The sequence below is a fragment of the Protopterus annectens genome, chromosome 1.part1 (assembly GCF_019279795.1).
Source record: "Protopterus annectens isolate FY-2018-M chromosome 1.part1, PAN1.0, whole genome shotgun sequence".
In the NCBI taxonomy this organism is placed as follows: domain Eukaryota; kingdom Metazoa; phylum Chordata; order Ceratodontiformes; family Protopteridae; genus Protopterus; species Protopterus annectens.
Genome location: NC_056726.1, coordinates 261613656 through 261630073, shown reverse-complemented (window position 1 = coordinate 261630073; position 16418 = coordinate 261613656). Strand labels below are relative to the sequence as shown.

The 16418-nt window shown below is 43.4% G+C and overlaps 1 protein-coding gene across 1 annotated transcript in view; it reads right to left on the bottom strand.

Annotated features, from left to right (window-relative positions):
• MAN1A1 (mannosidase alpha class 1A member 1) overlaps nt 1-16418 on the bottom strand; it is an 884250-nt gene that overhangs the window by 619495 nt on the left and 248337 nt on the right. The window contains exon 4 of the mRNA XM_044074409.1: nt 15960-16040. Within this exon, the coding sequence (XP_043930344.1) occupies nt 15960-16040 (81 nt within the window). The remainder of the gene's footprint in view (nt 1-15959; nt 16041-16418) is intronic.

Here is a 16418-nt window from a genome sequence, read left to right as displayed (position 1 = left end):
AGGATCCGTATTGTATTCTGCTGAAATTGCTGAAGCATGAATCTTAATGGAAGAGTAGGACAGGCCATTGTGGAACAATTCTGCCAAGTATTCTAGGATGTGTGCTAGGTTTGCCACTGTGACATCTGTGCCCTTTGATGTGCTCCAAATGAGGAATCTCTTCCATTTAACTGAGTATGTCTTCCTTGTGGAGGGTCTGCGAGCCTCCAGGATAATGTCCTTGACCCTCTGAGATAAGACAATTTTGGTTTGGTTTTAAGGAATTTTCCAAGCAGTTAGTTGCAGTGTTTTCAAGTTTGGATGCAGGGTCTTGAAATTGTTCTGCGTTAGAAGAAGAGGCCATAGGGGTAGAGGCCATGAGTTCACCTGAGACATGCTTCTCAGTAGCGGATACCAGTGCTGTCTTGGCCAGTCCGGAGCTATTAGTATCGCCTTTGGCTGTTCCTCCCTGATCTTCAGTAGAACCTTGTACATCAATGGGAGAGGTGGGAATGCATACACTGTTAGGGCATTCCAGCTGAAAGAGAGAGAGTCCACCCTCCAGGCTTGTGGGTGGTATGTCCTTGAGCAGAATTTCTTCAGTTGGTGGTTGCGTGGGGAGGCGAACAGATCTATCTCTGGCATTCCCCATTTCTTTGTTATGAATTTGAAGATGTCTGAAGATGTCTGGATGCAGCATCCATTCGTGAGCATCTGTGGTAGTTCTGCTTAAGCTGTCTGCTAGTGAATTTTCTTTTCCTGGTACGAATGTGGCCTGCAGCTGGATATTGAGATTCAGGCCTAGGTTCCACAGATCCATTGCCATCCGGCATAGAGGGTAGGAATGCGTGCCTCCCTATTTGTTTATGTACCACATGACCGTGGTGTTGTCTGTCCTTATCAGCAGATGTCCTTGCTGGAGGAAGGGTTTGAATGCCTCGATTGCATGCTTCACTGCCAGCATCTCCTTTTGGTTTATGTGCAAGTTTAGCTGGCCTTGAGACCATAGGCCTTGGATACATTTGTCTTCCATGTGTGCTCCCCATCCTAGGTCTGAGGCGTCCGTGGTGATGGTCTGCCTTGGTTTTGGTTTGTTGAAAGGCAACCCTCTGTTGGACTGGCAGGCCTGAGCCCACCACAGGAATTCCTTTTGAAGGCATGGAATGATTGGTATCATGGTTTCTAGACTGTGCCTGTGTTGAGACCATACATTCCTTAGGTACCATTGTAATTTCCTCATATGCAGCCTGGCATGCGGGATCAAGATTATGCAGGATGCCATGTAACCCAGGGCCTGCAGGACTTTCCTTGCCGTAAGCTGAGCTTGTCTTGTCAAAGTCATGAAGTAATCTGGAAGTTGTTTTTGTTTTTCTTCTGTGAGAAAAGCCATCTGAGTTATTGTGTCCAGATCTGCACCCAAAAAGGTTATCCTTTGGGATGGCACTAGTCTTGACTTTTGGATGTTGACTGTGTATCCCAAGGCCTGTAACAGATGTATGACATAGGCCAAATCCTTCATCAATTTTGTCTTGTCGACTTGTATTAGGCAGTCGTCCAGGTATGGGTAGATTTGAATTCCCTGAAGTCTGCAATGTGCAATTACTGATGCCAGGCATTTCGTGAATACTCTGGGCACAGTAGATAAGCCAAAGGGTAATGCTGAGAATTGATAATGCTCTGATCCTGCAAGAAATCTGAGGTGTCTTCTGCAATCTGGTCTGATAGGGACGTGCAGGTATGCCTCTTTGAGATCTAGAGTCACCAGCCAAGACTCCTTGCCCAACATGGGAAGAAGTTGCTGTAGGGTCAGCATTTTGAATTTTGGCACAATGAGATATGTGTTCAGTGCGGACAAGTCGAGAATAGGCCTCCATTGGTTTTCTTTTCTTGGTACAAGGAATAGTCTGGAGTAAAATTCTTGGCCTTGTTCCATAGATGGTACCCTTTCTATCGCTTTCATCTGAAGTAAATTGTTGATTTGTCTTAAAGCCTCTGGCTTCTGGTTTGGTGGAAGGTTTGGCATTCCGCTCCTTTTTGGTGAAGTGTGGAAGTGAAACCTGTATTCTTTGTCTATTGTTTGCAATGTCCATGTGTCCTTTGTAATGCAATGCCAGTTTTTTGAGAATAAATACAGCTTTCCGCCCAAGGGAGCTTCCAGTTGTTCCCTGGTAGGCGGAATCAGAGTCAAGTCATTGCGTCTGTCCTGTGGTAGTGGTTGTAGTTGCAGCTGTGGCACTACTCCTCTGGTTGGCAGGCTGCCACTGACGGCCCCTGTAGGCACCCTTTGATTGACCTCTGCCTCTAGGGCATCTATTCCTGCCCCTCTGTGCTTTGGAGGTGTCTGGAAAGGACCAATTCTTTGAAGGCCAGTTTCTGCTGAACCTCGGAGGTTGGACCTGCAGAAATTCCTTTACTGTCTGCACAGATTTTGCCTTTTCTTCCACTTTCTTTAGAATCTCCTGTGCTGGGGAGCCAAATAAACTTTGTTTCTCCATTGGAGCATCTAGGAGTTTAGCCTTGACATGGTCTGGCAAGGATTGCTCTTTTAGCCAGGCATGCCTACGAATTACTGCTCCAGTCATAGCTGATCTAAATGAAGCCTCCAGTGCATCATAGCCACATTTTAAGAAATGATTACTGACCTGCTGAGAGCATCCGACGCACGTTATTATAACACTAACGTTCCAACAATCAAGCCTCACAATCAAGCTTGTTAAATCCAGCACAAGCTTGTTAACAAAAGCACAAGGCGGTCTCAGGCAACAAACAATATACACCCACAATGTAAATCCTTATGTATAGAATTATCTTATCGCGGTATCTAACACAAAATACATTTTTTGACTTTTTCTGACATCCGTTTAAATAAAGAAAAAAGAAAAACCAACGGTTGGGGGTTTACTTAACCAACTCTGTATTAGGTCCTCCGTTCCGAAAATGAAAAATCTAACAACCCGCACTCGCAAAACTGCTTCTGCATTGACCATGCGGCATGCGGCAAAAGACTAAAGGAAATGGCGTCGGTTATGTACCAACATCCTGAAGGGATTTACGGTCTAAAGGTTCAGGAGAAGAAAGCTTTTTATTCAGCTGATCTAACAAATATTCTTGGTACTGTATATCATATGGAATTGACAGTTTAATGCCCTGACAGAAAGAGTAGCAGATGTATAAACCTTTTTACCCCATCTCTCTAATGCTCTAGACTCTCTTTCAGAGAGTAGGGGATTTTTGGCAGTGGCAGCTGCAACACCTTTTGGGCCCTGAGAAATAGTTTCTGGGTCTGCAGCATGGGCTTTATACAGGTGAAAGTGAGAATCCGGGACCCTGTAATATCTATCAGGTTTGGCAGGGGCCGGGGGAAGAGAATCAGGTGCAGAACTGACATCATTATACACATCATCAATTACAGTTAGCACTGGTGGTATGGCTAAGGGCCTATGCTGGGGCAAATGTAAAAATGTCCTTAACCTTTTTCTAGAATCAGAGAAATCCTGACCCTGCCATTGAAAGTGTTCCCTCATTGAGTGCAAAGTCTCCCCAAAGGAAAATTCTTCAGGAGGGGAGGCCGAAGGAATAGAGTCATCTGCATCAGAGTCCTCATAAGGCGAATAGGCCCCTTCCTGATGGTCTGACAAATCAGATCCATCCGAGGAGTAATCAGAGGAGAGAGGTTCAGAGGGTTCAGTCCTAGGCCTTTTGTCAGGAGGAGGTTGGGAAGCCCTGTCTGGGTGAGGTTGGGAACCCCTAATTAAGGATATAAGGTCCTCAGCAAGACTGAGAATCTGAGAACTTGAGGAAGGCCTCTGTGAAGTAGGCAGGTAAAGCTTTTGAAAGTTTGGCAGCTTTAGCCCTGGAGAATGCCTTAATAGACATAGAAGCTGGGGGCCTAGCTGCCCCACGTGCAGGTGTAGAAATCTCCAATGGAATGGTGTCGGACAAGTCTTGAGCGCTAGCTTCGGTAGGGATTTCTGAAGCCGACTCAGCCGGGGCCTCTCTGGTCTCGGTTGTCGAAGGTAAGGTTTCGGTCGTGGTAAGAACCGAGGACTCGGTTTCAGCCAAAACAGAGACACTCACGGTAGGCCTAACCGTGGTTTCAGCCGAAACCGCGGGCCGCGAGTGTCTGTCCTTTCACTGTGTTTTTTGGCCATATGCGTAGTCGGAGTCTCCGACGGCATTTTATATGCAAAAGCGGTTCCAAAAAATTCTTCTGCAAACTCCGACCGACGTCTAAGAGTCCGTCAGTTGAAGGAGGCACAGGCTAAACAAGCTGATACGTCGTGGTCCTAAGCAAGGAAGGCAGTAAGAATGGAAATCCTTATGAGGTATTTGTTTCCCACAAGTTAAACAATTATTTACTTTGTCTGACATCAGCTGAGGCAAGAAAGAGTCCCCAATGGGGTACTTAGCTTTTTTCGAAGTCTTCGGTAGCTGAAATCTCTGGATCTGACCGACCGGCACTTGCGAACAGCTTCTGCTTCGGGCACCGTGCGGCAAGAAAGACTGAGGAAAATGGCGTCGGCTGATGCCTTTATACCCCAGAAGCTCTGACGTCGGGGAAAGTGCGACATCAGCCGAGGCCAGACCCAGACTTTGGAATCCGGCCGACCGAAGGGCTGCCTGAGGCAGGACAACCCATATGTTATGACTGCAGATGCATCCTTGAAGGACATCCACAACCTCCTCTTGATGCATCTACACACTGTCAACTAGTACATCAGATATAACCAGCTACCATTTGCCTTTTGCAGTCTTGTAAGCATAAGCATCTGATTAGCTGGATGTGACATGCCTGCAAACGGCACCTTATCAGCCTTTGGGAGGTTTCATGACAGTGGGAGCAGAGAAAGAAGCCAAACTGTCTGCAGGTGCATTATGTACCTTGAAAAAGATGTCCAGCTCTAACCAGAAAACAGAAACATCTGAAGGTTTAAGTTTCTCAACTTTCTTTTCCAGCCTCTGAGAACTTGGAGGCCATCCTTATTTGCTCAAGCTCTTTATGTTTCTGATTCTTGAAATAAATGTTCAGAGATGCTAAGCAACTTCCAATGGTCTTAAAGACAAGACAAAAAACATACAAGCACAAGTTATTAGCAGGACAAAGACAAAAAAGCACACAGGATTGTTACCTTTGCAAGGAATCTGCTTATCACAGCCACATTTACCTCTCTTACCTGACATGAAAAAAAATGACAATTAATCAAAAAGTCAGGGAAATAGGAAGGATAACCATGAGGGATACTTAACTGTCCACAGTGATTGGAAAAGTACAGTTTTGTACCTACCATAAATGTAGATGTTCGAAGATCCACATTGCTGCAGTCCTAACACTTGGGTAGTCCGCTGTCCCAGTCGGCCCGAATACCAAAGTATAAGGCTGACGTTGGTCAAGGCGCATTTGACTGACATCAGAACGTCAGGGTACAAATGCGCATGACCGACGTCATATCCTCAGTCTTTTCTTGCCCCAGATGTCAGAAGACCCTAAAAAGATAAGGCCAAAACCAAAAAACACCAAAACACTCCTGTGCCTAAAATATGTACAATATATACAAATGTACAAAAAATAGAACCTCACCCACACAACCACCCCTAAACACAGAAGGCAAGGTGGGAGGAAATTGGACTGCAGCAATGTGGATCTTGAACATCTACATTTATGGTAGGTACAAAACTGTACTATGTTCTTCATCTCACATTGCTGCAGTCCTAACACTTGGGTAGAATCCCAAAGCAGAGGTAAGGGAGGATGGCTAAGCTATAATGAAGCAGGAGCTGCCAAAATGCCCTGCAACACAGCAGTGGCAAAACCAGCCCTGGACTTAGAATAGAGAGGAAGGTGGTAATGCTTGGAGAAAGTATGCACTGAACTCCAAGTAGCTGCCTCCAAAATATCCTTAGTTGCCACCCCGCTTAGAAATGCTGTTGAAGTGGCAGTAGCCCTAGTGGAATGAGGCCTAATCCCAGCTGGAATCTCTTTGCCATGATGGGAGTAACAGAATGCAATGCAAAACCCAATCCACTTAGAAATAGTTTGTTTTGACACAGGCTTGCCCTGAGAACTCAAAGCAAAAGAAACAAACAACTGCTGAGACTGCCTAAAATCCTAGTCCTGCTTAAATAATAACGCAACTGCCTGTGTACATCTAAAGTGTGCAAAATCTTTTCCCCTATTTTGGGGATCTGCATAAAAGTAGGCAAATGAATAGTTTGGTTTAAAGCCACACTAGAAACCACCTTAGGCATAAATGAAGGATTAGTGCGTAATGATACCCTATCCTTATGAAAAATCAAAAAGGCTCCACCGCCATAAGGGCCTGCAATTCAGAAACCCTTCTTGCAGAAGTAATGGCCAACAAAAAGCAGTCTTCCATGACAAGTATTTCAACTCAGCAGTAGCATGAGGCTCAAAAGGTTGTAGAGTAAGTTTCTCCAACACAAAATTGAGGTCCCAAGCAGGAGTAGGAGCTCTTCGTGGGGTCTTATATTCTTTGCCCCTCTAAGAAATTGCTTGAACAAAGGATGAGAAAACAATGGTGGGTCACAATCATAGTGAGCTGAAATTGCTGCAGCATGAATCTTAATGGAAGAGAAAGACAAACCTTTGTCCAATAGCTCAGTAAGATATTGAAGAGCCACACTCAAATTAGGCTCAGAAACATCCAAATCCTTTGCTGCACTCCAAAATAAAAATCTCTTCCATTTTTCTGCATACACCTTACGTGTACTAGGTCTTCTGGCTTCCGTAATCACATTCAAAACTTGTTGAGGAAGTTGAGACCTGCTGTGGTTCAAAAGAGAATATGCCAGGCTGTTAGATGAAGAGAGTGAAGCTTGACATTGAGTAGATGACCGTCCCTCTGAGACAAAAGGTGTGGAATCAAAGGTAAAGGCCATGGAGGCTTTCTTACCAGATTCCTCAGTAATGGGTACCAGTGTTGCCGAGGCCAATCTGGAGCTATCAAAATCATCTTTGGCTTGGCTTGTCTGACCTTTAGGAGTACCTTTGGGAGGAGAGGCAGAGGTGGAAAGGCATACACATGAAGATTTTCCCAACTGAACGAAAGAGCATCCACTTTCCAAGCTGTGTGATGATAACTTTTCGTGCAAAACTTTGGCAGCTGGTGGTTTAGTGGAGAAGCGAACAGATCTATGTCTGGAGTTCCCCATGACACTGTCAATTTTTGAAATACATGAAGATCCAGTTTCCACTCGTGGTGATCCATGATTTGCCTGCTTAACACATCTGCTAAGGAGTTCTGTGCTCCTGGCAGAAACCTTGCTTGAAGAGTAAGCTGCAAGCCGAGCAGTCTCCCACAAAATCATTGCTTGCCTGCATAGAGGATAAGAATGTTTTCTCTCTTGCTTGTTGATGTACCACATGACAGTTGTGTTGTCTGTTAGAATCAACACCTGCCCTGGAAGAAGTAACTCCTTGAAAGCCTTCAATGCAAACTGGACTGCTAACATCTCCTTCATGTTGATATGTAGATGCTGTAGTCTGGCAGGCCACTTGTCTTGTATCCACTTTCCATTCAGATGAGCTCCCCAAGCTATGTCTGAGGCATCTGTCATTAGAATCTGACTCACCTCTGGCCGGGTCACAGAGAGTCCCTTGTTTAGGTGACATTCCTGAGCCCACCACAAAAATTCCTTTTGAATGCAAGGTATTATTTGAATGACAGTGTCCAGATCCTGGCAGTGCTGTGTCCATACATTTTTGAGATACCATTGTAGCTTCCTCATATGCAGTTTGGCATTGGGAAGCACCAGAATACAAGATGCCATGAACCCTAATGCTTGAAGGACTGTCCTTGCAGTCAGCACGGACTGATGAGATAGTTGATGGAAGTAAAGGGATAGACTCTTTTGTTTGTCCGGGGTTAAAAGGCCATCTGGGCTGCTGTATTCAGTCTCACACCCAGAAAGCACATGTCTTGAGAGGGTACTAGACTGGACTTTATTTCGCTCACAGAATACCCCAGGCATCTTAGCACTGCTATCACATAATCCAGATGCTGAAGAAGCTCGTCCTTTTCTTGAGCCAGAATCAGACAGTCGTCCAAGTAAGGATAGATTTGTATTCCTTTCAGCCTGAAAAGCTACAACTGGAGCCAGAACTTTTGTGAATACTCTGGGCAGTAGATAAGCCAAAGGGCAATGCAGAGAACTGATAATGGGAATTTCCAGCTAGAAAACGCAGATACTTCCTGCAACTGAGTCTGATAGGCACATGAAGGTAAGCCTCCTTGAGATCTAAAGTTACCATCCAGTGATCTTTGCCCAGCAGAGGTAAAAGCTGTTGTAACGTCAACATTTTGAACTTGGGAATGTCCAAATAAGTGTTGAGGATAGACAAATCCAAAATTGGTCTCCACGTGTTCCCCTTTTTTGGTACTAGGAACAGGCGAGAATAAAATCCTAGGCCCCTTTCTGGCACAGGAACCGGCTGAATGGCCCCTATCTGGAGCAACAGAGAAATTTGCTTGTGAGCCTCTTTTCTTTGTAGAGGAGGAATGTCTGGCATGCCTTTGAAAGGAGGCAAGGTATGGAAATAAAACCTGTAACCGTGGTGAACGATATCCAATACCCATCTGTCTTGGGTAATAACACTCCAGTTTTCTTTGAAAAGTGCCAGCCTTCCTCCCAAAGGTGCTGCCAGACGAGAAGGCTCTGGCAGCTGAAAAGGCAAGTCATTGGGTCTGCTTAAGAAAGGACTGACCCCTGCCCTCACCAGAAGACTGGGCAGGCGAACTGCTTGCTCTAGGCCTAAAAGAACCTTGAGCTCTGCCCCTACCACGTCTAGATCTACCCCTAGACTGAGAATCATAAGAAGGATAAGTCCACCCCTTAGTAGGCCAATTTCTACTAAACTTTGGAGGCTGAACCTGCAAAAAATCTTTAACAGTCTGCATAGACTTAGCCTTGTCCTCCATTTTCTTTAAAACTGCGTCCACAGGCGCCAAATAACACATCAGATTGTAAAGGAGCATCTAAAATCCTTGTCTTTACATGTTCAGCTAAATTCTGATCCTTGAGCCAGGCGTGCCTGCGAAGAAGAGAACCAGTGGCTGCCACCCTCGAAGAGGCCTGTACAGCATCAAAACCACATTGCAAGGAATGCTTACCCACTTGTTCAGAAACATGAACTAAATCCTGCAACTCTTTACACTCAATACCTTCCGCCAGAGCATCTACCTTAGACTTCAATTGTGAAAGGAGATAATTTTGGTATTTCAACATGTGAAACTGGCAATTCAAAGCCCTCATGGCTAAAGTGGAAGAAGTATACACCTTTTTCCCCCATCTATCCAAAGCCCTTGCCTCTTTATCAGAAGGAACAGGATTTTTAACAACAGAAGCCTTAACACCTTTAGGGCCCTGAGAAACAGTTTCTGGGTCTGCCCTGGGACTCTTAAAAAGATACTTATGAGCTTCAGGCACCCTATAATACCTGTCCGGTTTAACTGGGGCAGGAGGCAAAGAATCAGGGTTCAGGGAAGCCTCTGCAAAAACATCCTCTACCACATCCAGAACAGGAGGTATAGTCAAAGGCCTATGCTGGGGTAGAAACAAAAATTCCCTAAGCCTTTTCCTAGAATCAGAGAAATCTTGACCTTCCCATTTAAAATGCTCCCTCATGGAATGAAGGGTCTCTGAAAAAGAAAAATCCTCAGGAGGAGAAGCCGAAGGTGTAGAGTCATCTACATCAGAATCAGAATAAGGAGGATACTCCTGCAAGTCTTCAGCCGAAGACTCAGAAGCCTCCGAACACTGCTCAAAACTTTCAAGCTCAGGTTCCACCCTAGGCCTCTTATCAGGGGGGGGTAAAGAACCTCTAATCATAGTAATCAAATCTTCTGCCATTTTAAGCATATGTTTCTTAGGCAGAGACCCTGAAGAACTAGGGGAGACCCCACTGAAGTTAACCCTGGCCTACCTCTAGAAGGAGCCTTGGAAACAGAAGGGAGGGCCTAACCACCTTAGGAAGGGAGGGAGAACAGCTACCTGAGAAGCCCCTTCAGCCTGGCCTACCTCCTGAGAGGACACATCTTGTAACAGTAAAGTCTCACCCTGAGAATCCAAAGGAACTTCTGGTAGAGCCACCGGCTCCACCGAGCCCTCTAAAGAACCGACGTCCGGGACAGACGGTTCTTCCACCCTAGGCTTCGCTGCTTTGTCCTTGCGTTTTTTAGAAGCGGCGCCGGAGCATCCGACGGCATGTTGTAATTACAACGCTTCCCAAAAACTAACCTGGCACAATCTAATCTTCTCTTAATAGTGCGTTTGTTAAATCTAGCACAAGAGCGACAGCCAACAACGTCGTGCTCAGGCCCTAAGCAAGGTATACACAATGTATGGTAATCTCTATGAGGTATCTGTTTCCCACAAGAAATACAGTTATTCACTTTTTCTGACATCTGGTTAAATACTGAGGCAAGAAAAAAACAAAATATTCCCCAACGGGGTACTTAGCCAACTTTGATTCGGTCTGAAACTCCGACTTCAGAAAATTTCAGAACGCCAACCTGCACTCGCAATACTGCTTCTGCATCGGACCATGCGGCAAAAAAGACTGAGGATATGACGTCGGTCATGCGCATTTGTACCCTGACGTTCTGATGTCAGTCAAATGCGCCTTGACCGACGTCAGCCTTATACTTTGGTATTCGGGCCGACTGGGACAGCGGACTACCCAAGTGTTAGGACTGCAGCAATGTGAGATGAAGAACATCTGGCACACACCATATTGCTGATAGATCAAAAAGACTATCTTTACCCATGTGCTGGCGGCAAGAAAGTTCTCAGAACTTTTGTGTTCTTACATGCCATATATAACAGCACATACTCTTATGTGTAGATTAGATACGAGTGAAAAGAAAGCACCAAAACTTTCATCTACTGGCCAGACATACTGTATCCTAGTCAGGATGCTTCCCGTTAGTGAGCAACACTAGAACAATGATCAAATGACTGTTCTACAACTTAAGGTGGTGGGATGGATGGGTGGGGATGAGGATAGGAAAAGAGTGAAGGCTACCAACCAGTGGTACTAAGTGCAGGTATGCTCAAAGCTACAAAACATTAAAGTATTGCAATAACAGAAGGGGCATGGCTAGCCTAGAAGAGTATACCTGCTTAATTTCTTAGCTCTGACCTGACAGGTAGTAAAGTATTTTAGAAAGTGATCCATGATCAGAAGAAGCTAGAAGTAGCTGAAATGTGTGAGAGAACAAATATGGAGCAGATAAAACTGCTAGAGAAGTTTATAAAGAGGCTTCCCTAGACGAGAAGCTACTTGGTTGTTTTGAATGCATGTTGATGGTAGTGGCTGAACTCAGGGCCTAACACATGGCAGGGACAGCAGAGGCTGAAAGTGTTGGAAGAAAAATAAGAGCATGTGCATCATGGATTACACAAGTCAAAGTTGTCCAGGGCCACCTACAGGACTTTGTAGTGGACGATATAAGGACAAATCAATGATCTTGAAAACCATGCCAGGAAAGTGAAATGCAAGATTAAAAGGAGTACCAGATATCGTAGGAGAGAAGCAGTTGTGGTCAATGATAGAAAAAAATTCTAAAAGAGGTCATGCATGTGCCATCATACATCTAACCTGGCAACAGCAAGGATATATAAATGACAATGTAAAACATCTGACCCCAGCAGAGCTCCAAGGCCTATTCTGGCCGACTTACAATCAGTACACACTAGAGACCGAATTATTCATAACAGACACAACAACAGACTGCCATGGGGCAAGTCACTTTTACTTTTTACAACAGACTATTCTCAGCATCTATGAAGCAAGAGAGAAAATGCTATATAGCAAGCAAGAACTCTCTGTGCTAGGCTATCAATTCATATTCCTTTACCCAGCCAATACGGTCTGTTGAAAATTAAGGGAATAAGTTATTCTTACAAAAATTGGAAGTAGTAGAGGAATTTAAAGAACTAGCTATCTGAAAAGGAGATGGAGTGGACGTTACTTAGAAAGTAAAGACAAGGGACTAGTAGCCAGACAAAAGTGTCCCCAAGAAAGTTACTCATTACGATGGGCCCACCTTTCCCAATATGAGCATCACTATAAGTAGGGAAGGAGAAGGGGATGGGGTGGTGATTACGCTACAGGATAAACAGAAAAGAAAACACAAGGAACCTTTTATCATGAAGGAAAGGACTAAGAAGCTACTAGCAAAGAGTCTGGTCAAAAAGGCAAGTAACAGATTGGCAACACATAAAATCTTTCTAATGGCAACAAAGCTACTGATGTTGCCATTGATCAGAGGAACTGTAACATTAGCCTGGCCGGAGGAGAAAGGAGAGAGAGAATATGCAATGCTTGGTACCTTAGATTGCTTAACCTTGTACGTGGTAAGCTTGTGATCTGTGTTTATCGAATACATCTAATCGTCCTTCTGCAACAATGGGAGAATGAAGAGAATCATGACTATTTGAAACGTGTGTGTTTGACAAACTGGTTAAAATGGCTTAGGTCCACTGTCAGCTCTCTCTAAAATCTTGTAAGGTGCGGCATATAGTTCAATGACCATACACCAAAAGTCTCTGAAGCATAGACTCACTTCCAATATCTGCCCAAAGTCCAGGACTCCCCATTAGTAAGGATGGACAGTTGGGACTCTTCAGTGAGTGGCTTCTTAGTGGCTACCACTGTCACCATAGCATCAACCAGGGGACCCCTGCTCCAATGGGCACTTTTTTGATGTTACTATATATTTAATGGGTTTCTTGGGGATAAGTTTTGCCATGTCCTTCAATACCCTATGAGAGATGAAATCAACCATTCCATCCATCAGGGGCACCACCAGGAAAAAGCCGAGCCAGTACCAAATGCCTCATGGAGCACGGTCTCCTCCTGTGAAGGAGCTTTGAAAGGCCAACCACCTTTCTGTCTCAAAAGCTCAAGAGTCTCCAAGAATGAGACATCCTTAAAGGGTGATCTATGGGACCCCCCCTTTCCTCCCTCGAAGTCTGTATTTTCTGTTAATGACTCCTGTGGGGGGGTCAATTTATCTCCTTTTGCACTTGTGCTTCCGACTAGCTTCCACAGTGGTTGATCCAAGAAAGACTCGGGAGTCTGGGGGTGATCCTGGATAAGAACAGTCTCAAAGCTGGTTCAGACTGGCTGTATCTATGGGAAGGAATGGGCAAGCTCAGGACCAAGGGTAGACAGTTGTGGAGTGGGAAGAGGACCCGAGAGGGAAGAGGATTACTCTCGGAAGAAGATTTCTCTCTCTCTCTCTTCTCCACCACCTCAAAGGTAGAAGCCAAGGGAGATCCCACAACCACCCCACTCGGAGCCAAAGCTTTGTACTTATCTTCAAACACCTGAGCTATGATAAACACATCTGAATGCGGAGAATGGCAAACAAGATCTGAAGTAATGTAGGGTTTGGAGGAAATTATGGGAAGGGGAAGAAGTCTGAGCTACAGAGCCTACGTCTGGAAAAAGCAGCCAAATTCATAACCCAGATCAGAGACTCATTAGTTGAGGAACTGATGGAGAAGACATATTATTAATGACTAGAAAGCTAGTTATGCTTCTGTATCCACTGGTATTACTACAGCAGTGTCTAAACAAAACATCAGTCTTTTGGAGTACTAACTCCATCAGTAAGTGCCAAGAAACACTAAATAGCACCTGTCTATATCAACATTGGAACCTGGTGGTTTGATTATGATTTGTTTCTACCACTGCCAGAATGGTGGCCATAGTGGAAAACCAGTAAGATAAGGAAAAACAGTAGGTGTTGAAAAGGTGCCTTTATCTGACCTAAAAGCAGATACAGAGAACATACATCAAACATTCTTTACTACACACTGAGAAATGTCCCTATATATTTCACAGTCAAATTTACATTGACAAATAAAATAACATCTAAGGGAACTTTCTATCTATGGTCTTGAGCCCATGATTTTATACATTTCAGAATAGAAAAAAGTCAAATTTCAGTGCTACCCAGCTTACATGGAGATTATTCAGTAAAAACTGTAAAAACTGTAACAGGTAAATCAGGTACATTATTGGGCAAATGATCATAAGTATAGTCTCCTCCAGTCCAGGTTTCTTAGCTTGAGGACCTAAAGAGGATTCACTCACCTTGTCAGTCCTGTGTTTCTTCTTTTTACTTCTAAGTGATTTATTCCTAACAACAGGCTCAGCCCTTGAGGCCAAGAGAGACCCCCCCCTCCAATGTAGTACTCAAGATCAAAGTTCCGATTTGGGGGAGGAGCCTTGCTCCACTGCAAACTAAATTGTTTTCCCCTTTCTAAGAGCAGTAAGAATAAAAGGCTTAACAAATATTGCAAACTGTAGAAAAACATTCACCTAAGCAAAAGACACACAAAACATTTTTTTGTGAAATTTAATAACCATATTTACATTTTAAAATACTTTACTTTCCATCTTGTTAAAGACCTCTAAATAATTCTGAATTTAAACAGTAACAATCAATTGCAAAAACCTTTAAAAGCCAACAGTACACAGCAGCAGAGCAAAAAGTATCATACAAAAAGGTCAGGTGAAAAAAAAATGCCAAAGAGAGCCTACTAAATTAAGAAGGAATTGAGAAAAAAAGGTTTTGCGATCAGTTGACATTTAAGATCACAGTTAAAGTAAAAGAAGTAATTAAGATGAAAACAGTAAATTAATTTTTTCCACGCAAACTAAAAATTTCAATAACTAGAATATTGGCAGAAAGTTAAGGGTTGCTAAGAATTTAACTCAATTTTAATAACAGAAAGATGTTTAAAAGAAAACCAAATGGGGAGATAACTGGAGAAACTAGATGGTAACATAAGAATGAGATGGACACAATGGGAAGGAAAAAAGCAGGGGGGGGGGCTGAAACAACTTGCATAAGGCAAACAGCAAAGAGAGGAATGATGAGAACAACAGGTCTATACTAATGATATTGGGAGTTAAAAAAGACTAAAGTTACTGGGGAAATAAAATGACAGGGTAGTACTTATTTTAGAATTTTCTAGAATAGTATTCCTTAACGTTACCTCTTTCAAGCAAACCTTTGTGAAATTAAAAAAAAAAAAAAGAAAAAAAGAAAATAGCTATAACGGAGCCATTCCTCTAATGCTATTGAGATGCATGATGAACGAGAATAGGAGAGGAACGCATTTTCTGGGAAGCAATGTGGGTAAAAGGGAGGGGCCAGTAGCCGGGGAACATTTCAGATGCTGATTTGTCCAACACCTAAAGGCATGACAGCTACTGTTGATGATGGGCCACTTCATATCAGATACAAGAATGCTACAATAAGACCATTATGTAGAACAAAGTACATTTAAATAAAAAAATGCAATCTAAATTTCCTAACAACTTGAAATAATTTTAATATCCTGAACTGGAAGCAAAAAAAAAAAAAGGGTAAAATGTACTTTATTAATACAGGTATATGAAAGTTTCTCATTCCAATCATCATCTTACATGAAATGTTGTTCCACCTTCTGTCACTAGAGTCTTCTCAAATGCCACATGCACTAAGCTGCAACACATTCTTAACAAAAAAGGGGAATGGTGATGCAACAGGTAGCCTATCATAAGTGACCCACAAGGAAAGAAGGCAAGTATTGCAAACTAGTCATCCGGTTAAGCTGGGACTGACACATCATGACGCTGAGCCCACAACAGCAGTGTGTTATTACCAACAGTCAAAGAAAAGAATTGATTGAGTTCACCTGCAGTCAGTGAGCACTGCTCATGCTATGCTCTAAATTACTCCTAGCCTCCTTGAGGAGTCATTTATTCACATTAAAGCAGGCCTCAAAAAGGGGAGAGCTGGCCAAAGGTTACCTAGTTCCCAAAATAAGCTCTTCCACAGCCTATGACTTTTTAAACCTGGGATACGCAATATGCTGTTTGCACAAATACACCATATTATATTGTTCTTTACAAGCATGCACAGCATTCTTGTGCAGAGTTTTTAAAATACAGCAGTAAATACCTCTTCACCAGAAAGGTAATAGGCAGACAGGAGACCTCCAACAAAACGGATATTCACTTCAAACACTGACACCTCCGCATTCTATAAAGAGAGAGAAAAACTGGCTCAAGAACATTAGAAGATAAACATGGAATAACTACATTTACTGTAAAAGGCAATCTGTAGGTGGTGTCAGTAATAAAGCAGTCTGCACCTTAGTTATTCAACAATAGTGATTGTGTCTTATATGTCTGAATATTTAAAGCAATTCAAACTAAGCTTTGCTGAAAGGCAAAATACTAAGCATGGTGTTAGTACCTCCAAAGTCATCTACTACTGCTTGACATTTTTCAGGCTAGTATAACAAAGACCAATGCAACCACATTTTCGGGTAGAGCAGGACAGAGAATGTAGTTATTCTAGTTCCCATTTGAAAGGGTTATAGCATCAAGCAATCTCACATGAACATGCCTGTTATAC